This window comes from Ranitomeya variabilis, chromosome 6 (assembly GCF_051348905.1).
Source record: "Ranitomeya variabilis isolate aRanVar5 chromosome 6, aRanVar5.hap1, whole genome shotgun sequence".
Classification (NCBI taxonomy): domain Eukaryota; kingdom Metazoa; phylum Chordata; class Amphibia; order Anura; family Dendrobatidae; genus Ranitomeya; species Ranitomeya variabilis.
In genome coordinates, this window is record NC_135237.1 from 33281433 (window position 1) to 33305278 (window position 23846).

At 43.0% G+C, this 23846-nt stretch overlaps 1 protein-coding gene across 1 annotated transcript; it reads left to right on the top strand.

Moving 5' to 3' along the window:
* Window positions 1-1720: 1720 nt before the first annotated feature.
* On the top strand, window positions 1721-11223 carry LOC143781539 (uncharacterized). The gene is made up of 5 exons (XM_077268175.1): window positions 1721-1838; window positions 4304-4411; window positions 5284-5457; window positions 7136-7253; window positions 8567-11223. Exons 2-5 carry the CDS (start codon window positions 4331-4333, stop codon window positions 9412-9414), a joined length of 1221 nt encoding a protein of 406 aa, XP_077124290.1. The 5' UTR covers window positions 1721-1838; window positions 4304-4330; the 3' UTR covers window positions 9415-11223.
* The last annotated feature ends 12623 nt before the right edge of the window (window positions 11224-23846 follow it).

A 23846-nucleotide genomic window follows, 5' to 3' on the forward strand; every position in this document is an offset into this window, starting at 1 on the left:
AACGTGACTGAAATACGTGGCACTGAAATACGTGCAACTGAAATACGTGGTACTTAAATACGTGGCACTTAAATACGTGGCACGTGGCACTTAAATACGTGGCATGTGGCACTTAAATACGTGGCACGTGGCACTTAAATACGTGGCATGTGGCACTTAAATACGTGGCACGTGGCACTTAAATACGTGGCACGTGGCACTTAAATATGTGCCACGTGGCACTTAAATACGTGGCACGTGGCACGTGGCACTTTAATACGTGGCACGTGGCACTTAAATATGTGGCACGTGGCACTTAAATACGTGGCACGTGGCATACGTGGCACTGAAATACGTGATACGTGGCACTTAAATACGTGGCAATATGACTGTCAGAAAATGTTCATTAAACGGTTAGGGGTGAGGTTAGGGGTAGAGTAAAGGGTTAGGGTTTGGATCCCTTTATCACCTTGATGGTGGTGGGTGGCTTTTCAGTGTGTTTTCTGTTTTTTTTCTATAAAAACGCATGCGTTTTTAGCGCAAACAAACGCATGTGCTTAAAAACGCATGCGTTTAGGCTACGTTCACATTTGCGTTGTGCGCCACAGCGTCGGCGCCGCAGCGCACAACGCAAACGAAAACGCGGCAAAACGCACGCTAAAACGCTGCGTTTTGCGCCGCATGCGTCGTTTTTGGCCGCAAGTTGGACGCAAAAAAAATGCAACTTGATGCGTTTCTTGCGTCCAACGCTTGCGGCCATGCGGCGCAAAACGCAGCACAACGCATGTCCATGCGCCCCCATGTTAAATATAGGGGCGCATGACGCATGCGGCGCCGCTGCGGCGCCCGACGCTGCGGCGCTGACCGCAAATGTGAACGTACCCTTACATAGACAGCAATGCATTTTTTTTGCCGCGAAAAAACGCATGCGTTTTTTCGCGGCAAAAAAACGCGCAAGAAAATACTGCAGGTAGCATTTTTGAAAATGAACGCATGCAGACAAAAAACGCATGCGTTTGAAAACGCGACCAAATGCATGTGAAAAAAAACGCATGCGTTTTCAATGTTAAATATAGGAGAGAAAAAACGCATGCGTTTTTTGTGCAAAAAACGCTGCAGACAAAAACGCAAGTGTGAAACCAGCCTTACCCGGTCCATTGCAATCATTAAGGCCACGTGCACACGTTGCGGAAAGTGTTGTGGATTTTTCCAGACTGATTTTGGTAAATCCGCAGGTAAACCGCACTGCGGATCACCTGTGGAATTACTGCAGATTTACCGTGGCTTTTATGGGGTTTTTGTGCGGATTCCACCTGCGGTTTTACACCTGTGGATTCCTATTATGGAGCAGGTGTGAACCGCTGCGGAATCCGCACAAAGAATTGACATGCTGCGGAATAAACAACGCTACGTTTCCGCACATTTTTGTCCACAGCATGTGCACTGCGGATTTTGTTTTCCATAGGTTTACATGGTACTGTAAACTCAGGGAGAACTGCTGCGAATCCGCAGCGGCGAATCCGCTGCGGATCCGCAGCAAAATCCGCAACGTGTGCACATACCCTAAAAAAGGAAACCCTATTTGGTCTTTTAGTATATTTTATATTGTTGATGTATAAAACAAAATGAATATGGATTTAAAAAATTAGACACACAGATGGGGTACAGATGATACTATGGATGAAAAGTTGTCAATTTTTTCTGGATGAAAATCGGACAATTTTGCATACGCCTCGTCTGAATTCAGCCTGAATTTTGCACTTCACAGCTATGCACCAGCTTGCATTAATTAAGGGCCGTCTATAAGAAGTAGGCACGCCTGTAGTCCAAGGTTTTCAGAAGTGCATCATTGTAGCAAGGTATGGCTTGGCTTTGGGATGGTGCTCAGTAAAGTGCGCTGTAATGTTTCATCAGTATATTTGAAAAATTTATTAAAGCAGAATGATTTTGGGATATATACTGAGACCATCTTTTTAAGGCCCGGCGGGTCTAATGGGATATATGAGTGTGGTAGTTACACACCTGTATGTCTGGGAGCATGCAATGACCACTATTATGCCCAAATTAAATGCTAACTGGATATTTAGTGGTTATTGTGTATTACCAGTCAAACGCCCTCCCTGTTCTTGTAGTATATGGTATACACTCTACTTGTGAAAATTCCACTGGTTGGGCCCAGTCCTCTTGTCTGCCCTTATTCACACTGCAGTCAATATTGACTCATGGTAAGGTTTTAATATTAGTGTAGGACTGTCCTGGTCAGAGCTACCTTGTTGTGGTGGGATGGCTTTTATGCTACACTTTTTTTATTTTTTATTTTTATTTTTTTCTTTCCAGATAATGCAAAATGATTGTGCTGTTGGCCTGTATGCTGGCGGTTGTAGATTTGCAAGTGCTATTGAGCCATGTGTTGGCTCTATGCAAATGGCCTATATACACCTGGATCAGTGACTATAGAGTTTTGTGCACCTTTTATATGGGGACTTTCCCTATATTGACTCTACATTTTTTTATTTTTTATTTTTTTTTTTAGAAATTTTTGTGCTAAATCTGGTAAAATTGCTATATTTTTAGTACAGTTTAACAAACTACAATCATGTAAGGCTACCAATAGTAAGAAAACACTGCCAAGATGGCGGCCTCTTTCAAGCTGCCTTCAGGGTTTCCAGTGGAATCTGTTATTTTTTGGTGGTCTCCAACAGTAACCCCACTGTAGTGCTTGGCATAGAGAACTGCATTAATGTGCACCTAACCCAAACAAGCTGTGAGTAGGAGGCTGTTTAAAGGCACGTGAGGTAGTTCCATGTTAATCATAATATGGACTCTAGTTTCCTTATGTAGCGATGAGAAATAAGATTACCCCGGTCTAACTATCACTTCGGGACTCCACTGCAACTGGTCTGGAGCATTGTGAACGTCCTTGGCTGGCACTTGAATGCACCTCTTGCAACTATCAGGCTTCCATGATGTCATGTGAGGCCTAGTATAAACAAGAGGCACCAAGACTAATTCACGTGCTGCCTGTAAGTCTGCCCCGTCCTGGTCTGGTACCATGGAGTACCAAAGTGGATGTCAGACCAGGGTTGTCAGTCTCTTTTGCTCTTCTAGTGCCCTGCTGAATCGGAGAACTGATTCCCCTCTAGAATCGCCACACAGTAAGGCTCCATGTGCCTCTATGGGGGTTGATGGCTCCTGTCACTGCGTGGGGGACATTCATTTTCTTTATCTGCTCTCTCATACAGGCCTATGTGTATGTCTGCATACCGCACTATGGTCCCGTAACTAGCTAATGAACAGGTTCTGCAGTTTTCTCTGGGGAAATATTATATCTCTATGCTCCAATCAATATCCCACTGCAATGGCTGCCCCGAGATTGCTCTGGGCCCAGCTGTTAAATCCTTGCCACGGTCAATTAGTCTCAAGGTGCTGCTGTGTTTCCATGGCAGCCACGGGCCTAACAATCTCGTAGGCCTGCATGGATTTCCTAGGCTACCTTATTGATGTGGGAGGACAGGCAGTCATTTAAACTATGTAAATTAGTGTTTTTTTTTTGCAGTTATGTGTTGGTAGTTGGCACTATAGATGATGACACTGAACCCATATTTTATTTTTTTTTTTTTTAAGGTCTACACTTAGTGAAATGAGGGGGGGTGTCAAACTAAAAAAAACAAAAACAAAAAAAAAACTGCCACTATTATACTTGGGGTCCTCTCTTCACCATTTTCATCGTTATTTTTTTTTTTTATTTATTTTTTTTTATAATGCATGGATACAGCAGTTTTGGTGTATATATGAAAGCTTGAAATATGCTTTTTTTTTTTTGTTTTTGTTTTGTTTTTTAGTTATCATTGTGGACTTGAACCTATGATCGCTTGTACTGTATTTGCAATTTCAGTATTGCAATATATAATAATGACTTTATAACGTCTCTGCTGCTAGAGACAGGAGCCAGCTTACATAGGCATCTGTCCTATGTGCTGCGTACCCTGCTCCTGAGCCCCCTCCACTCTATGCCTGGTATGACTGAATGGTAAATGCAGATTGAAAGGGTTAAATGAATAAAAGCTGGCTTCTGGTTAGTGTGGTGTACTTTTAGGCTTTTTTTTATTTAAAAAAAAAATAAAAATTGTCACCACAATCTTGGCCTAGATAATAAAGTAGTATTCAATAAATTGGGAAGGAGAACAAAACAAGAACCCTATTAAAGGTTAACATCTATTTTCTTTGACTTTTCTAAGCAACTAAGAAAATAAAAATTTAATTTTACAACTCTGAAGGCAACATGTACTAAAATCATTTTTTTTTTATTTTTTTCTTCCTGCAGATAAGTTCAGCTCATTAGGTCTTTGAGATGGCTGATGATGACCTTGATAGTATGTCAAAAAAGATAATAAATCGATCAATTTACCTGATCTACCTGCTGACCGGAGAGGTGAGAAAGTCCAATACTATGTGCTATGGTCTCATTCATTACCTTTTTAAAGAATAGCCGTCACTTAAAATGATTAACACAAATATGGACTTGAAAATTTTGTGGTGTATCTTATTAGAACTTTTTTCTCCTTCTGGACATACCTCGCTTACAACTTACAAGTAAAATCTGTATTTGAAGGCAGGTTTTCATATTGCTGCTATAGGAGGTGACAGTTGGTGCTTACAAAACTCTATGGTGAGCTTCAACTCTTTTTAAGAGAATGCGCAGCAGAATCTTAAGCTCCTCCATAAGACTTTAAGAGCACCAACTGTCATCTCAGTAATGGGGAAAATGTGTATACACTGAATAGATTTTTACCCATGAACTGAGAATAAAAGTCCAGGAGGAGAAAGGGGACATTCTCTTGTCTTAAAAGAATTTATTTATTTTTTTTTTCTCCAACCCCCTCCATAAATAAAATAATTATTTTTTTTTTCTTGACTTTCAGAGTTTAAGGCTATGTGCACACGTTCAGGATTTCTTGCAGAAAATTCCTGAGAAAAAAATTCCTGAGAAAAACCTGGAATTTTCTGCAAGAAATCTGTATGCGTTTTTGGTGCGTTTTTTTTTCCTGGACACTTCCCAATGCATTTTATAGTGGGAAATCCACAAATAAAAACCCGCAAAATTAATGAACATGCTGCGTTTTTTACGCGGAAAAAAACGCATCATGTGCACAAAAATTGCAGAATTCATTCTAAATGATGGGATGCATATTGTATGCTGTTTTTTTGTTTTTTTTGCAGTTATCAGGGGGGAAAAAACAAGAAACTGCAAAAAATCAGCAACGTGTGCACGCAGCCTTAATGTTTTCACCTCTCACTATACAGCAGTACATGTTGGTGAAGCAAACAACCGATGACAAAATATTTGGGGATGATGTTCAAAATTCCTCATTGGGAAGGAAACAGACCATGATGTCGCAGATGCTTCCACCTATACAAGATAATTCGGAAAAGATTCGAGAAGTCAACAATCAAATAACACAATTTCTTTCTGGAAAGGTGAATGTGGGTTTGTTTTTTTTCTCTCTACTCTTGCACTGTGTGAATGAGACCAAATGGAGTAGCGGCCTATGCTTGGCACTGGACCTGGGGAGGGTGAGTAAAGGACTTAGTTTTAAGGTAAAAAGGCCTCAATTTGCAGAAGGCCTATGTGGCCATAAATCCAATAGTTTGTCCACCTATCTCAAATAAATTTTCTAATCTGTCAGTTAGGTGATCAAGAGGCCGTACTTGGTCCCCATCGCCATGAAGGGAGGCGCACTTGACTGGATTAATGTGGGAATATAGTGAGCTGGATGGGCGTTGGGAAGCTTGGGGTTATGGGGCAGTAATATAAAAGGGTCAGCCATGTTATTTGGGGTACCATTTACCAGTGTTGGAAGCTCTCTCCCTATTGGGTTGAAGCTTCACAAGGGTGTGTTATTTGTTTGAGCTCTTCATAGAGGGGAACAACGCAATTTACAGGGTGGTTTTTTTTTTGTTTTTTTTTAAAGGTGTGTCATAGCAGTTTGGCAGGGAGGGGGAGGTCCTCTAAGTTGGTGGAGTAGGTAAACGGTGGATTGGTTGGGGAGCGGGAGCATCTGAAAAGGTTCTGGACACCATGCCCAGGGTGGAGATTCAAGTGGACAGGTGTCTAAATCCCATGGAAGAGAGATTAAAGGGGACTTGTGGTTAATGGTTTAAATACCGTACTGGCCAGGTTGGTTAATAGGTGCCTCTGAACTGGTGAATAGCTTCTAGATGTGAGACTCTACCTGGGGCCAAGGTGGGATTATTAAACCTGATTAGTTATTGGGGCTTTGAGGACCACCCCTTCTGGTGGTTGTTTCCAAAATTTTTTATGTAAGGTTAATAAAAGGCTGCTGTGACCTATATATATATATATATATATATATATATATATATATATATATATATATATATATTATTTTTTATTTTTTTTTGTCTAAGGGGTACTTCTGTCTTTCTGCCTATGCAGCATCAATAGTAAAAAGTTCTAATGTTAATAATAATAAACAAACCTGCTATTCTCACCTTCCGTTGTCCAACGATGGGCTCGTGCCTGCCGCCATCTTCCGTTCCCAGAGATGCATTGCAAAATGCGAGACCGCTAAGTCATCTGGGTAATTTTGCAATGCATCCTGGGAACGGAAGATGGCAGCAGGCGCGCCCGCATCGCCAGAGCTTCGCTGGATCCCAGCAGGTGAGTATATAACTATTTTTTTTTTTAATTTTAATTTTTTTTTTATCAGGGATATGGTGCCCACACTGCTAAATACTACGTGGGCTGTTATATACCGCGTGGCTGCTAAATACTACATGTGCAGTGGGCAGTCGCCTGTGTTATATACTGCGTGGCCTGTATTAACGCATCAGCTAGTCTACAATATGTATGTATATAGTAGCCACATAGTATATAGCACAGGCCACGTAGTATTTGTCTGCTATATACTACGTGGCCCGTGCTATATACTATGTGGCTGCCATACTTACTTACTTTAGAATCGGGCCATCATCTAGTCCAATAGAAGTGTGGTGTTTATTGGGTCTATTATGAAAGGAATGGGACATGGAGTAGGAGGATAAAATGGTAAAAATTGATGCTCCCATGAATAATAAATACCCCTTTTGTCATGGTTCTAGAATACACTAATCAATGTATCCTTTCTCTTAACAGCTTTCTGCGCATTATGAAGGCTCCCCTGGAATCTTCTCTGCAGATGAATGGGAATTCTTAGAATGTCGTAAGGATTTTGACTCTGCCATTCTGAAGAATAAATACAGTCACTTAAAAGGTAATGAAATGGTGGGCTACGCAATATCCGTCTTGTAGTAATTTTAAGCTGCCAATACACACATTTGTAGTAATGCTGGCAGAACCAGCGAGGCTTTATAGGAGCCGTCCACAATCCAGTATGTAGGAGACCTGACAGTAGATTGGGAAGGGGAGTGATACCTAAGGATCTGGTTAATTTGACTTTTCAACTTGCCTGATCACCTGTCATTGTAAAGCTGCTGTCACACTAGCAGTATTTGGTCAGTATTTTACATCAGTATTTATAACCAAATCCAGGAGTGGAACAATTAGAGGAAAAGTATAATATAAACATATGCACCACTTCTGTATTATCACCCACTCCTGGTTTTGGCTACAAATACTGATGAAAAATACTGACCAAATACTGATGGGGTATGTCTCCACGTTCAGGATGGCCGACGGTATCGGCGAAGCTGCTCGGCGCTAAGCCCCGCCCCCTTTCTGGGACGCGATCATGCCGGATGTGTTAACTCTTCACATCCGGGATGATCGCTCTGTCCCATAGGGCCCTGTGATATGCCTTGCGGGGACGCTGCGTCCCTGCAAGGTGTACAGACATGCTGCGATCTGAAAAGACGCGCAGCATGTCCGGAGTCACAGGGCCGCCGCGTGCGGGTTTCCACGCATAGTGGAGACGGGATTTCATAAAATCCCCTCCACTATGCTGGAACATCTGGACGCTGCTTGTTTGACGCTGCAGCTCTGCGCAGCGTCAAACAAGCAGCGTTTCCTGACCGTGGAAACATACCCATAGTGTGACGGCAGCCTAATAGAAAAGCGGCTTGCCCAACTTGCATTCGGGTTAAGTGTGTGTCCAAATTAAAACAATTAAGTCACATACTTCGCAGTTGTAGCTGCAGCATGTCAAAATGTGACAACGGGGAACTGTGCACTCTGATTTTGCCCTGTGTCGCTTTTTTTAGCTGTGCACTCTGACTTTACCCTGTCGTTTTGTTTTTTTCTCCCCCCTCCACCTCTTCCCCTTTTGGTCACAGGAGTAGATCTTTGTTGAGATGCTATATGCATCACCACTGTGCAGGGAACATTCAGCTCTTAAAAAAGGAAAAAAAACTTGGACAACTATAAAGATGTATTGAGAATGTAAAATTCAGTTTCCCCCATAAAATTAAAAAAAAAACAAAAAAAAAAAACCTTAACCACCAGATCTAAATGTCATTCGTCTTCCACAAATATGTCCCTAACAAAGTAAACTCATCATGTCCCTGGATGTACACCTCCGTCATAAGTTCTAAATATTTCCTTTTTTCTTTTTATCCCCGTTTCTCTCAGATATACCAAGAGAAGCTGCGACTGAACCTTTGGTTGCTGCAAAAAAGCAGATGCTGCAAAAATTTTTTGAAGCGAGTTGCCAAGCACAAGCTAAAGTTGCAGAAGGCGGTAGCAGCAACAACCTATTTTTTGGTCCTCCTGCAATGTCTCAATCTTTACCTGACCTCCCCACAGAGCAAAAAACAAGAAATCAGGAATTTTTTACATCTCCTCCTCCTCCTCTTCCTCCTCCTGAGCAAAGTACTAGTTTGGGTGTAAGCTCCCCACGCTTCACCCCTGTAAGTTTTCCACAGAGGTTCTTCTGTCCAACTTGTGGGAAGAGCTTTCCACAGAAAAAAAATCTTACGATACACAAAAGAATACACACTTCTCCATTTAAAAAACATGGATATGACCCCACCATGCAGGAATATCGACCAAGCTCTGTCCGCAATGAGCCTGACGAATATTACCTTTGCACTGAATGTGACCTTAGCTTTTGCCATAAACCGAGCTATTTGATGCACATGAAAATTCACGAAGCGAAAGAAGAATTTCCGTGTCTTGATTGTGGTCAAGTCTTTACCACAAACAATCTTCTAAGCAAACACCAAACCAACACCACTATTGGTCAAATGTATCCATGTATTATATGTGGGAAACTCTTCATCTACAACAAATGTCTTCTTTACCATCAGAAAAGTCACAGGATGCAGACACATTTCTCTTGTCTTCAGTGCGACAAAACTTTTGCAAGCAAAAATGGTCTAGTTAAACACCACCAAAAAGCTCATGGACAAAACGTGCAGTCGAGCAAAAATGATTCTGATGAGGAGGATGATACCGCAACTCCGCCAACTGAAAAGTAGGTGAAGGGGGCATTGGTCAAGTGCGTCTGGATAAATCATCGCTTCTGCTACAAAAGCGGTGTAACGTGTGACCGCAATGAGCTCTAGTCAATGACGTTAACCTTTCTTATGGTTCCTGAAATATTTGCCAAATTCATAAAGGGACAAGTGCCTCTTGATGAGTTTACACATCTTACTCCAGCAGACACTTCATGAAAACACCAGTCTAGATGGTGGAAACTTTTTTTTTTTTGCATGTCTTGGTCCAGCTGGTAGTCTGTAGCATCCAGTTGAGGGGCACCTGTTAATCTTGATGAGGTGGCATAACATCACGCAACTATGGCTCTGCATGTCAGACTAGCTAATCAAGAGCCACCGATGCCAACGGGTCACCTGTCTGGTGACAAAGCAGTGACATGACTGCTCGATGGTATCCAATTAATTGATTACCACCATGACTAGGTCTTGATGAGTTTGCACCATCTGTCTCTTCCTCAATTTGGCAAATTTAAAACCAACACTAATGATTGATGTTAATGAATTCTTGAATCCCATTGTGGCCTTGGGTCCAATGACCCAAACTGACTGCATCATCAAATTATGCTTTTTAGTTTGGGTCATCAGACTTGCAGCTGGACCAGAACGTATGGCTCTAGGACAGATGCTAAATTGTGGCTCTATAACCATTTAAATGGGGCTCTATTGGTACCGAAATTATGGCCAAAGCTCTGCCTGACAATTTCTGATCGCAAAGTCCACATGCACATTAAATTTAAGCTCTCAATCCACTGATTGTAATGTCCACAGGGGCCTTCTGCCTTTAAATGACTAGTCCTTTTGCCAGTAAAATGGCTGTCAGATGACCCATTGTGTGACCAACTCTTCCATTGGGTATCTAAAATGAGGACCCCAGAATGCAGCCATATTGGTTGCCTGACAGTGGCTAGAGGCTGACTTCACATGTCTATAATGTAGATGTAACAACCAGACATTCTAATCTTCTATGGTCCTCTAGGTAGGCTTCATTAACTCGAAACAAAGTTCAATGGATCTTCTCCTGTGGTACTCTAGAACCAGACTTCAGAAACCTACTTGGATAGGCTTGGTCACCAGGTCAAGTGTGGTGTTCTTTATGCTTATAATATTTTGACTGATCCTGAACAGTGTGTCTTTTGTTTGTTCTTCTTTATACAAATCCACTGTACAGTTCCAGCAATGTGGGCTTATTTAGTGCTAAATTTTAATCTTGGAAGGGGTGTAGCTCACAGGATCCTCTGGGGCGTGTTTAGTCTGCTGTGAATTTAAGCCACACCTACTTGGAAAAGACCACAAATTGACACTGAAATAAAAGGTTTGGCACTGTTGCATTTACAATATATGGAGCGCAGCAGGAATAAGGTGAGGGCACAATCTTGCCACTTCTGACAGATCGGTTTTAACTGTTCCTAATAATAAAAGCAGGATCTCCTTCAGTCTGTTGAAGTTTGACTCTGTTGTGGACGATGGGCTGTAATATCTGGAATATGGACGATGGCTGTAATATCTGGGATATGAACGTTAACCTCTCACGACACCAAGCTGAGTCCTTGCTGCCATTAAGCAGATTTTTACTAAATCTACCCTTGTTAATAGCAAAAGCTATAAATGTAACGTGGCCCAACACGAAGCCTACTTGAGTCATGTCTCTTGATTTATACTGCCTAATATGCCTGTTTTTACCTTGCTTGGTCATTAGGACCCCTTGTAGTTTTTAGACATTTCGGGCTGTTACTGAAATAACCTTTTATTGTCAATGGTTTAATAAAGTTGAATGTAGTTTATGTAACGATATTTGGTGTTCAATTTGTTCTGATCTATGTTCATAAAAATATATCCACAATGTATTAAATACACATTCTAGGAGAGAGAAGTAGGCAGTGTGGTCAATGGTAAAGCGCCCCATGGGAGAACAGCACTCACACAGATATAGGCTAAACTTATTCATTTTTTTTATGATCGTGTCCTATACTCCTTGATTAACATGAACTATGAAAAACAAAACCCTTCAATTATACACCCCTCAAAGTACTGAGCAAAAAAAAGCAATACCAAAACATCATGCTATATTTCCTTTGTTGTGCATTTACTTTGCTGAGAGCTCGGGGGTTCCTTCTCTTATAAAGTGCAGTAGTGTAGAGACGCCCATACCCACCGCAAGCCATCAATGGACCAAATGGCAGACCATACTGCCCAGTACCCCAACGTTTTCCCCCATGACTTGTTCAGGGACTTGCATGTATCTATCTTATTTTGCACTCTTGAGAGCAGGGCACATGATCCTATAAAATGTTGCATGATCTTCCAACTGTGCAAAAATCTAATTTTTTTTATTCTTTAGCTCCACTAGGATAGTAGAATAAATATTAATGGCTTCTATTTTATTTTTTTAATCTCCTAGGTCATTTAAACAAATATTAGTTTTTTCCTCCTCCAGCAATTAGTTAACTTTTTTTTAATGTAACTTAACTCAAGGGGGAAAAAGTGCCAAGATCCTGATGAATGGGTGTCTTAGTATCTAGGGTAAAGTCATTATGAATGAATCGGGCTGGCTTCATACATCTGACTGTGCCAGAATACAACACTGCTTTCAGTCTAGATCAGGCAATCCATGATGTCTGGACCGGCCATGGGTCTTTCTGACACTGGAAGTTGGATGTGTGAAGCTACTACCGCACTACATTTGGCTACATCCAGGCAGCCGTGTGGTCTTGGTACAGACTCCAAGGCACAGTCTGGCCCCTGGTCTCATGCCTTGAACTTGTTGGCTTCCTATAATGCGTTTGTGGATTGCACGCTAGGACCCCGGGGTACTCGGGCCAGGTCCGGTGGTCATTAAAGGGGTAGTCACGGTGGCAGTGACCCAGTCTGTGGCCCTAGGTGTCCAAGTTAGAGGGAAAGTCTTTAAAGGGGTTGTTTTAAATAGTGTTCATGATGCCACCTGTGGTATTCGGTAAGGGATGAGTGACGCTGCTTAAAAAGGTCCACTGGGATGATGGTACTGAAGCAGGGATGGTATGGCTTCCCACAGGTGAAGCCTGATTTCAGCTCCCAGTGTAGTGGGTAAAGATGAGTGTAGTGCCAGAAAGAATTGGAAGCTAAAAAGGTTGCAGTCTCTATACACTTTTTTTTTTTTTTTTTTTTTTTTTTGTGGTATACAGTCCAGGGTGCGGATCACAGGTGATGGTGAGATCTGGGCAGCCTGGAAGGGATTTAGAATCCCCTTAACCAGGTGGGGTTTGAGACTTCCTTACTGCGCTGTAATGTGCGTCCCTTGCTACTTGAGGCTTCTCACAAGGTCCTCTATCCTATATGTAGGACAGTACCCACATGGCAGGCAATGCAAGCCTTTTTACAGGTGTACCTACTGTGGCAACTCCGGGTTCTATATGCTGCTGTGCCTTTGGGTGTAGTTGTGGACAGGCAACTTTAAATCTCCTGCCCTCCGGTTTCAGCTGTGGGGCATACATTCTTTCACAGCCACGGACTCCCAGTTTCTAGTCTCTAGTTTCTGCGCTTCAGCGTGGAGGGAACTCAGTTGCATCTCCCCTCCAACTCCTCACTTCTACTGTGTTCCTTCTCCATCACTTTCCTACAGACTAGCCTAACTCCTCCAAGCCAGAACATATATAGGGATGTTCCCCTGAATCTGGGTCTAGAGCTCCCCCCTACTGGCCTGGAGTCAAAACATGTTGCATGAATGTGTTACCTGTTAAAGAGATCCTCCTCACTTCCAGGCATGGCATCACCCTCCCTGAGAGGAAGGCAATACCACACTGATACCCAGACTCCTGGGGTGCCACATTTGCCTCTGAGGAGGGTCCTTAGTTGAACCAAAATAACTTATAAACCATGGGACTCCAGTTCAATTCCTATTCAAGAACTTTACTTCAGGTCTTAAGGTAGAACATATTAGCTACACATAGTACATTGTTGTTTCATAGATATAAAATTAATCACAAATGCCATCTTTGTATGGAGTTTCAATTTATTTTTTTAAAAGTCAATAGGCATATTGTGGGGCCCATTATACAGTATCTGGGGTGATCCATGATACTGTATGGAGAGGGACCATATGGGGGGAGGCTATGCGTGGTACATGATACCATATGGGGGGCAATTAATGTTTTTGATTGGGGGACCAATTAGAAATCATGGGGCTCGATAGCAGGAGTTCTATGTACAGAACTGGTTAAAAGAAGAAAAAATTATACAACTTCTGGCAAAAAAATATGGAATCACTGGCCTTGGAGGATGTTCATTCAGTTGTTTACTTTTGTATTAAAAAGCGCTCACAGACATGGCACAAAACTAATGTCATTTCAAATGGCAACTTTCTGGCTTTAAGAAACACTAAAAGAAATCAAGAACAAAAAATGTGGTAGTCAGTAATGGTTACTTATTTTTTTTTAACAAAGCATAGGGGAAAAATTATGGAATCATTCAATTCTGAGGAAAAAATTATGGAATCACCCTGTAAGTTTTCATTCCCAAAACTAACACCTGCATCAAACTAGATCTGCTCGATAGTCTGCATCTAAAAAGGAGTGATCACACCTTGGAGAGCTGTTGCACCAAGTGGACTGACATGAATCATGGCTCCGACATGAGATGTCAATTGAAACAAAGGAGAGGATTATCAAACTCTTAAAAGAGGGTAAATCATCACGCAATGTTGCAAAAGATGTTGGTTGTTCACAGTCAGCTGTGTCTAAAATCTGGACCAAATACGAACAACATGGGAAGGTTGTTAAAGGCAAACATACTGGTAGACCAAGGAAGACATCAAAGCGTCAAGACCGGAAACGTAAAGCAATATGTCTCCAAAACAGGAAATGCACAAAAAAACAAAAGAGGAACGAATGGGTGGAGGCTGGAGTCAACGTCTGTAACTGAACTGTAAGAAACCGCCTAAAGGAAATGGATTTACATACAGAAAAGCTAAATGAAAGCCATCATTAACACCTAAAAAGAAAAAAACAAGGTTACAATGGGCTAAGGAAAAGCAATCGTGGACTGAGGATGACTGGATGAAAGGCATATTCCGTGATGAATCGCGAATCTGCATTGGGCAAGGTGATGATGCTGGAACTTTTGTTTGGTGCCATTCCAATGAGATTTATAAAGACGACTGCCTGAAGAGAACATGCAAATTTCCACAGTCATTGATGATATGGGGCTGCATGTCAGGTAAAGGCACTGGGGAGATGGCTGTCATTACATCTTCTATAAATGCACAAGTTTATGTTGATATTTTGGACACACTTCTTATCCCATCAATTGAAAGGATGTTTGCGGATGATGAAATCATTTTTCAAGATGATAATGCATCGTGCCATAGAGCAAAAACTGCACAAACATTCCTGGTTAAAAGACACATAAGGTCAATGTCATGGCCTGCAAATAGTCCGGATCTCAGTCCAATTGAAAATCTTTGGTGGAAGTTGAAGAAAATGGTCCATGACAAGGCTCCAACCTGGAAAGCTGATCTGGCAACAGCAATCCGAGAAAGTTGGAGCCAGATTGATGAAGAGTCCTGTGTGACACTCATTAAGGCTACGTTCACATTTGCGTTGTGCGCCGCAGCGTCGGCGACGCAGGAACAACGCATGCACAACGCTGCGTTTTGCGACGCATGTGTCCTTTTTTTGATTGATTTTGGACGCACAAAAAATGCAACTTGCTGCGTCCTCTGCGCCACGACGCGTGCGCCGCAGTGATGCATGCGTCGCAAAACGCAAGTGCAACGCATGTCCATGCGCCCCCATGTTAAATATAGGGGCGCATGACGCATGCGGCGACGCTGCGGCGCCCGACGCCAATGTGAAAGTAGACTAAGTCCATGCCTCAGAGACTGCAAGCTGTAATAAAAGCCAGAGGTGGTGCAACAAAATACCAGTGATGTGTTGGAGGGTTTTTCATGATTCCATAATTTTTTCCTCAGAATTGAGTGATTCCATTATTTTCCCTCTATGCTTGGTTAATAAAAGTAACCATTACTGACTACCACATTTTTTGTTCTTGATTTCTTTTAGTGTTTCTTAAAGCCAGAAAGTTGCCATTTGAAATGACTTTAGTTTTGTGCCATGTCTGTGATCTGCTTTTTTTTTTTCTATCAAATTAACAACTGAATGAACATCCTCCAAGCCGGTGATTCCATAGTTTTTGCCAGGAGTTGTACAAATTCAGATGGGGCTAAAGTCGGCAGTGTGTCTTTGCTGTGCTGTGTACTGTGCGGAGGAAGTCTTGTGTTACTAGAGGAAAGGGTTATTTACAGTTAAGGTATGGAATGTTATAATGCAGCAGTGACTGTATATTTGATCTTGGAAAGCATACTTTATGTACAGGCAATAGTAGACATTACAGAATAACATAATTTAACAAGTCAAACAAGGAGTGAGGGTGTTGAATACATACAATCTATGAGGGTGTCCAGGTAAACTGTTCTGGGACAGTAAACTATTTTTGTTGTGTGTGATTAAAAAATAAATGGATTAGCACGATTTAGATTAAATTGTATATTTGCTGCATAAGTTGTTTTGTAAAGAACACCTAATGTTACAAATTAAATCTAGAAATTAACTAGAAAACTAAGGTCTATAGATTTATGTAAAGAATAAATGGGGTATATCATCCTTTATAATACATCTGTATTTGTATTAGGGGTGGTGGTGGTTTTTAACCCCTTCCTGACATCCGCCGTGCAAGTTGGGAGCTGGTGTATGGAGTGGTCTCATGAGCTGCGACCGCTTTCCCCCAGGCAGATAATGGCTGTTTTTAAGGGAGCAGTCAGACGGCCGTATAACTCGACTGAGGATCACATTGCAATGCTCGGACTGGCTGGCGGTTCTCCTGACCCCAGCATGACAGCTGTATCAAAATATATGCTGCCACACTCTGGTCAGGAGAGCCAACCGCCAGTCTGAATATTGCAATATGATCCTTGGCCAAGTTATAGGGCCGTCTGACTATGCCTTAACAGTTAGGGTCTACAAACTGCAATTTGGAGCGAAGCTCTGCCTGTGACTGTTAACCTGTTAAATGCCACTGTCCACCTCAAAAAAAAAGAAAAGACGTACCGTACACAGACTGAGAACATTCCCATGAACAGATCCTTAGGCTGGGGCTGAACGGCGACGTACCGTGGGACATTGAGATGTGACCCTTTGCAACATCACATCTAATTATTTACTACGGTGTCACATTGCAACCTGCCGTAACTGTGACAGAGATGCAAATGTTTCAAGATATGTTCGATTCTTTGTTGATGGTTATAAGTGGAGATGAGCGAACTTGTTCGGATGATGTTCGCCAATCTCAAATTCGGCACAAGCGTTGCACATCCGTATTTGTGTTTGGTTTCCGGAGCAATTTTTCTCAAAGTCGGCAAAATTTGGTCGCAGATCGGTAAATGATTGCGTTTCCACTAATGCTTCTGTCTTTTCTTTGTCTAGGATAGTGCTGCTGTATGATGAGTGGGGGACGTGTTTTATGAGGGGGTGTCTAGATTATACAAGAGATGGAATGTAATTTTTTCGTCTCCTATAAGAACTTGCTTTGTGTACCGCCGCAGTCACATGTCCCTGTCCATATAAAAAGCGGACATCTTGTTTTGCTGGCGCCGTTTTCTCAGTGTTACAGTGAAGAGAGGCTTCTCCTGCTGCTGCAAGTGAGCTTGTCAGTTAGCTAGATATGATCCTTTCCTGTGTGCAATCGATCTTCCAACATCTTACTACATTGTGTTAAAACTATGTTGCAGTCAGGAGGCCCTATTTGCTAATCTAAATTGTTTGGGAAAAAAATGTGTTGCAGTGAGAAATCAGGAGGCCCCATTTGCTCTTAAAAATTGTTAGATAGTGTGCCTGAACAACACTCTTAGACCTAAGAAAATAAATAGTGATTGTTCATTTAGTGACAGGTGACTGACAGTTGTGGGCTTAAGGTTGTGTAACAGCAAGTTAAAATAGGGGAAGGGTACATACTTCGTGATTCAGAATGGGAAAAAGCAAGGTCATGGTGGAAGGGGGAATAGGTTTGGTGTTTGACGTGTATGTGGGTTAGGTGTTAATTAAAGCGCAACTGAACAAACACCGTCTTATGCCATCCAAAGATCACTGACAACATCTGTTACTGGACGGGCTACTCAACTCCTTTTCTTTGGCAGCTGCCGTACACCTTGTAGATGAGGCTCAGAAAGAGCATATGCTCGAGTGGATGACAAGTACTGCATCAAGTGGCCTCTCCTCCTCTTCCTCCACCTTAACATCACACCCAAGATACAATCCTCAGAGGTGGCACTCCAAATATCCTTCTCTCTCCCAACATCACATATTTCCAAATGCCCAACTGACTGTGGGGAACCAAAGATGGGCCATTCTGCAGAGCTGTTCACACATTCTATTCCATGGACATCAGAGGTCCACTCCAAAGCTTCACAGAATCCAGAGGAGGAACATTTTGTCACGTTGGATCCGGGGCAGGATGAATTAGGGTCTGAGCATACTCCAGACCCTCATCACCCAACAAAGGATGACATTGAGGTTGTAGATCCCACTTGTGTGACCCCAAAGGCATGCAGCTAAGTAGCTCAGCTGAGGGGGTAGAGGAGGAAGACAAGGAGGTAAGGTTTGGCTTCCTGCACAGTCATGGAGAGATGCAACCACGACAAACACTGCATCCTCAGCCACAACTGTGGTCTCGAGTCTGCAGTTCACAAAGGTGGCAAGGGTTGCCTAGCCTGGGCCTTTTTTGAGACTGCAAAGGATGATTCAACTCACGCTATCTTACAAATTTGCAAAAAGAAGACTCAGTAGAGGCAAAAATTGCAATAATTTGACTACTACATGCATGAACCAGCACATGCCTTAGTTTGGGAATCTCACTGCGCTAAAATGCGGACTAGTGGGTCTCGCCAACCACTGGCCGTTCCATTAACCACATCTGCTGCTTATTCCTCCTCCATCACTGTGCCAAGTGTTCTTACACAGGTCTCCAGCTGCAGAACATTTACTTGTTTAGTGAGAGCCTGTCAGCTGTTACAGAAGTTGAAATACCTGCTGTTTTTGTTTCACAAAGCACAATACATCTTTCTCAATCCACCATAACATCTCCACCTGCACCTCATTCACAGTCCAGCAGTTTGTCCGGTTCACCCAACTGCACCTTCTCGCAGCACAGCAGGCAGCCCTCGGTCCTACAGTTGTGGTCACGTAAAGAATGTTTCCTCCTATACATGCCAAAGCTAAGAGTTGGAACTCCACCATCTCCAATCTATTAGCCACGGAAATGCCGTCTTTTTGCCTGGTGGTTACAGGTAAGTTGATGGCCTTTGCAGTCCCCGAGTATCAGTTACCCAGTCGCCATTACTTCTCTGTGAAAGCTGTGCTTGCGCTACACCAGCATGTCACACACAACATCACCCATTCCCTTTACAAAATATATGTCTGCCAGGGTGTGTTTCACTACTAACACCTGGACGAGGAAACAGAGGCAAGGGCGTTACATCTCGCTGACTGGGCATTGGGTGACTCTGGTGGCTGTGGGGGCAGGCGGTCAAGGGGCTGCCTCACAAGTCTTGGAATCCCCAAGGCTTGCGGGACAAACCTCTGTATCTAACAGTTCCTCCACTGCTTCTGGTTCCTCTACCTCCTCTAGGGCCTACACCTGCGCCCTCAACCTCTCCCTTAATGAGACACACTTTAAAACAGTGCAGAGAGAATACCCCCCACCACCGTACTGTGCCACCAGGGCTCACCGCAATCAGGCAGTGTTAAATGAATATGCCTTGGGGATCACAGTCACACAGCTCAAGAGTTGTGGACAGCTATCCTGACCGAGTTAGAGCAATGGCCGTCTCCATTGAACCTGGAGTCAGGGAAGGCTATGTGCAATAACGGCGCAAACCTGGTGGCAGTCCTACTCTAAGGTAACCTCCAACACATGCCTTGCATGGCTCATGTCCTCAACCTAATGGTACAGCAATTTCTCCTCCACTATCCCAGCTGTGTGCTCACGTCCAACGATCAGACCCTGCAGGTCATTGACTTGCATCCCTATAGAGGTCTTTCGGCCGACTGGTTAACCAACATGGTGGAATTCCACTATGCACATGTTGCAGCGACGAAACCTGGTGCAGTATGCACTTTTGCATAGTCTGGGCCAACACAATATGGATGTGGTTCAAATAACACTTGTGGATTAGGCACAGATGAAGGACCTCTGCACCCTTCTGCACAGTTTTGAAATGGCTACTTAGATGGTTAATGCAGACAATGCTGTCATCAGCATCTCTATTCCGATCATCTACATGCTGGAGCACACGTTGAATAGTCTGCGTGAGGAGGTGGTAGTCCCAGAGGAAGAGGTGGATGCAGAGGAGGATATAGAAGGGATAACAATATCTCTAAGGCTACTTTCACACTAGCGTCGGGAACAACCCGTCGCTGCGCGTCGGGCCGACGTTCCCGACGCTAGTGTGGTCTCCGCCGCACAACGGGGGCAGCGGATGCATATTTCCCACGCATCCGCTGCCCCATTGTGATGTGCCGGGAAGTGCGGGGAGGTGGGGGCGGAGTTCCGACTGCGCATGCGCGGTCGGAAAAAGCGGACCGTCGGGAGCAAAAAACGTTACATGTAACGTTTTTTTCTCCCGACGGACCGCTACCATACGCCCAAACGCCGCCAAACGCATTCACCGTTTGGAAATGCGTCGCAAATGCGTCGCAAATGCGTCGCTAATGTTACTCTATGACGAAACAACGTATCCAGCAAAAACTTTTGCTGGATGCGGCGTTTCGCAAAAACGACGCATTTGCGACGTATTGCAGTTAACGCTAGTGTGAAAGTAGCCTAAGTTATGTACTGTCGTCGCACAGGCAGCTGCCATGGGTGGATCAATAACAGTGATCGAGCAGGGCTCATGGTACCAGACAAATTGATAGTGAAGGTGCAGGAGCCGAGGAACAAATTGAGGAGGACGAAGAGAAAGAGGTGATGGACGTACAACAGTCAGAAGATGAAGAGCTTAATGATCCCCTGTCTGTTGTTCGTTGTTGGTGGGAGGGGAAGGAGGAAGAAACCTTGAGTTTTACCATGCCAGCAACACCCCATGGACTTGGACCTCATGGAAGCTCCCTACACATGAGCGCCGTATTGCTGCACTATCTTCAACATGATGCCTGTATTCTTAGGGTTACAAATAGTGCTGACTACTGGGTTGCCACTCTGTTAGATCCACGCTATAAGAGTAAAAAGAGTAAATTTTTCCAGATGCCCCCCCCCCCCCCTTGAAAAGAGATGTGTGCATGCTGGAGTATCAAAACACGCTTGTAGACAATCTTAAGAGTGTTTTCCCCAAGACAGCAGTGAGGCACACAGTGTGCATTGCAGTTCTAGACTTTCATTCCCGGGAACATAAAGGTGTCACCGCAAACACATTAGCAGCAGCAGCATAAGTGGCATTAGCAATTTCTGTGAGTAATTTTGCACATTTTTTAGTCCAGCCCATGCACTAGCAGAACAGACTACAAGTCTGACACGTTGTCAATGACTGGAGAGGATGGTGCAGGAGTATCTGGAGCTCAATATCAATGCCATCAGGGGGAATTTGAATCCTTTTGCATTTTGGTCTTCAAAAATGGTGCAGTGGCTTGAGTTCGTCTGTCACGCCTTGGAGGTTTTGTCATACCCGGCAGCCAGCGTTCTCTCTCAGAACATGTCTTCAGCGCTACTGGTGGTGTCCTGATGGATAAGCGCATCCGGCTGTCCCTTGTAAGTGTAGACCATCTAACTTTCATCAAAATAAACAAGTCATGGATCTCCAATGACTTTTGCACCCCGGTCGCAGACTGGACAGACTAGACAATAGTGTTGTATTTATTGTCATGCATTGATTTCACGTTATTGCAGACTATGACAACTTTGTCATGGCTTCTGTGCCTGCTGTTGCTGTTCCGCAGCATGGGCACAATGTTTTTGGTTTCCCATAGGTTTACATTGTACTGTAAACTCAATATGAAACTGATATTTATGACACCTGAATGTGGCTGGGGAAACAAAATTGGAGCTGTTGCATGAGGTATCAGGGCTCCCAGCAAAGAAGGCCTACACCGCTCCCTTAACCACCAGGTCTTAATTGAAACTTCAATTCAAAGCTGTAAATGCTGGGCCAGACCCTGAGGCTATGTGCACACGATGCGGATTTGCTGCGGATCCACAGCGGATTTTTCAGCACAGAAACGCTGCAGGTCCGCACTGTGATGTACAGTACAATGTAAATCAATGGGGTAAAAAAATAGCTGTGCACATGGTGCGGAAAAATAAGTGCAGAATTGCTGCGGATTTTAAAGAAGTGCATGTCACTTCTTTTGTGCAGATCAGCAGCCTTTCTGCGTCCCTCCATGTTAAAAATCCGCAGTGGCAAAAACCGCAGAAAATCCGCACAAAATCCGCATCAATTCCGCATAAAAACCGCAAAAATCCGCATAATAACCGCGGCGAATCCGTGGCGGCGGATTCTGTGAGGAGATGCGGATTTTGTGCAGAAAATTCTGCACCTTTTTCTTACGTGTGCACATAGCCTAATACCTCATGCATGGCCCATGGCTGACTGCTGCTGTGCCATTAGCAAATTTCTACTGTGGATAATTGATGCCACTTTTCATGCTGTCTGCCCCTAATTTGAGCTGTTTGAGAAGCCTTTTATCACCCCTTAAGGTGTTGTGTATACTTTTGGTTTTACCTCCCATTGAATTTAATGGGGTTCGGGTACGTTCGGTGAACCAAACCGAACCTTGGAAGGTTTGCTCATCTCAAGTTAGAAGTCGCATGTAACCCACTTGCCATAGACTTCATGGCAAGTCACATGCATCTGCGACTCGTATGCAACTTGGTTTAATTTTTTTACAGCATAATCGCAGCTATAAAACAGTCATGAGACAGCAGGTTGCAGAGAAGTTGCACAGACATTTTTGGTCAAGTGACTTGTCTAAGAAATGCTGTTGCGTGACACATCGCCGTGTGTCTGATTTCACACTTCAGTTTTTTTTGGTGCTTGTGCCATCCATTATTTTCCCAGATGAATAACAAACCCAATACAATGTATTTGCCTTTTCACATATCCTCGTCTTTTGCAGACCGAGTATTCGCAAAAAGAAAACAGGAGCACGTCCTACTTTGATCCGTATTCTGAATGAAACTCATCTGTGCAATCAATGACCCAGTAAAAAAAAATGGATTTCATCTATGTGTGCTGTCTTTAATTTACTGGTTTATGGGTAGGAGAAGCTCAGGTTTTTTTATTCATACGATTATGGCTGCCGTCACACTAGCAGTATTTGGTCAGTATTTTACATCAGTATTTGTAGCCAAAACCAGGAGTGGAACAATCAGAGGAAAAGTATAATAGAAACATATGCACCACTTCTGTATTTATCACCCACCCCTGGTTTTGGCTTACAAATACTGATGTAAAATACTGACCAAATACTGATAGTGTGACGGCAGCCTATAGATGATGAACAAAAATGGTAGAAACCGACACAAGGACCAAAAATATGTCCGACACACTGAGCAAAAACACAGATCATTTTTGACGATTGAGAAAAAAAAAAAGATGTGTGAAGCCGACCATAGGACTCGTTCAGACCAGTGCATAGTTTGCTGTCCGTATCCAAAACAGATCGCATACGGACAATGCAAATCAATGTGGTAGCTCGCATGAAGATTATTACACACAGACTGATGGTCGCAGCATGTTCTACTGTGCAAAAGACGGATCACATACTTTTTATCATCCATGTGACTTCAGGTTTTTTCATATTCACTGCAATCATTAAAACAGGAAACCCTCTTTGGTCTTTTAGTATATTTTACATTGCTGATGTATAAAATAAATGCAGACTGTATATGTAGAGTGAACCCACTGATGGGATACAGATGACAACATGGATGAAAAATTGTCTGGTTTTTGGGTGATGAAAATTGGACAATTTTGCATACTTTCATCTGAATTCAGCCTGAACATTGCACCTCACAGCTGTGCACCAGCTTGTATATAATTAAGGGCCGTCTGGAAAAAGTCAGCACGCCCGGAATCCAAGGATCTCAGAATTGCACCATTGCACCAAGGTAAGGCAATGCTTTGGTGTTCTCCTGAGTGACTTACAAATATTTCAGGAATATGTTTGTTAAAATTAAAGTATAAAAAAATGAAAATTTAGCAGAGCCGAATAGTTTGAGGGCTGTATACTGAGGCCGTCTTTTTAAGGCCAGGAGGGTCTGATGCGGATGTATTGTGTGTTAGCTACACACCTGCATGTATGGCTACAGTCTCTGTTGTGTATAAATTAAATAAATATTAATCAGTAGTGGACATTTAGTGATACTTTCTAGCATGTCATGTGGCACACACTCTACTT

Excerpts from the sequence above, each read along its gene's own strand:
- LOC143781539 (XM_077268175.1), top strand. The coding sequence starts at position 4,331 with ATGGCTGATGATGACCTTGATAGTATGTCAAAAAAGATAATAAATCGA. Across the intron at positions 4,412-5,283 it reads TCTACCTGCTGACCGGAGAG|CAGTACATGTTGGTGAAGCA; the intron begins GTGAGAAAGTCC and ends CTCACTATACAG. Across the intron at positions 7,254-8,566 it reads TAAATACAGTCACTTAAAAG|ATATACCAAGAGAAGCTGCG; the intron begins GTAATGAAATGG and ends CGTTTCTCTCAG.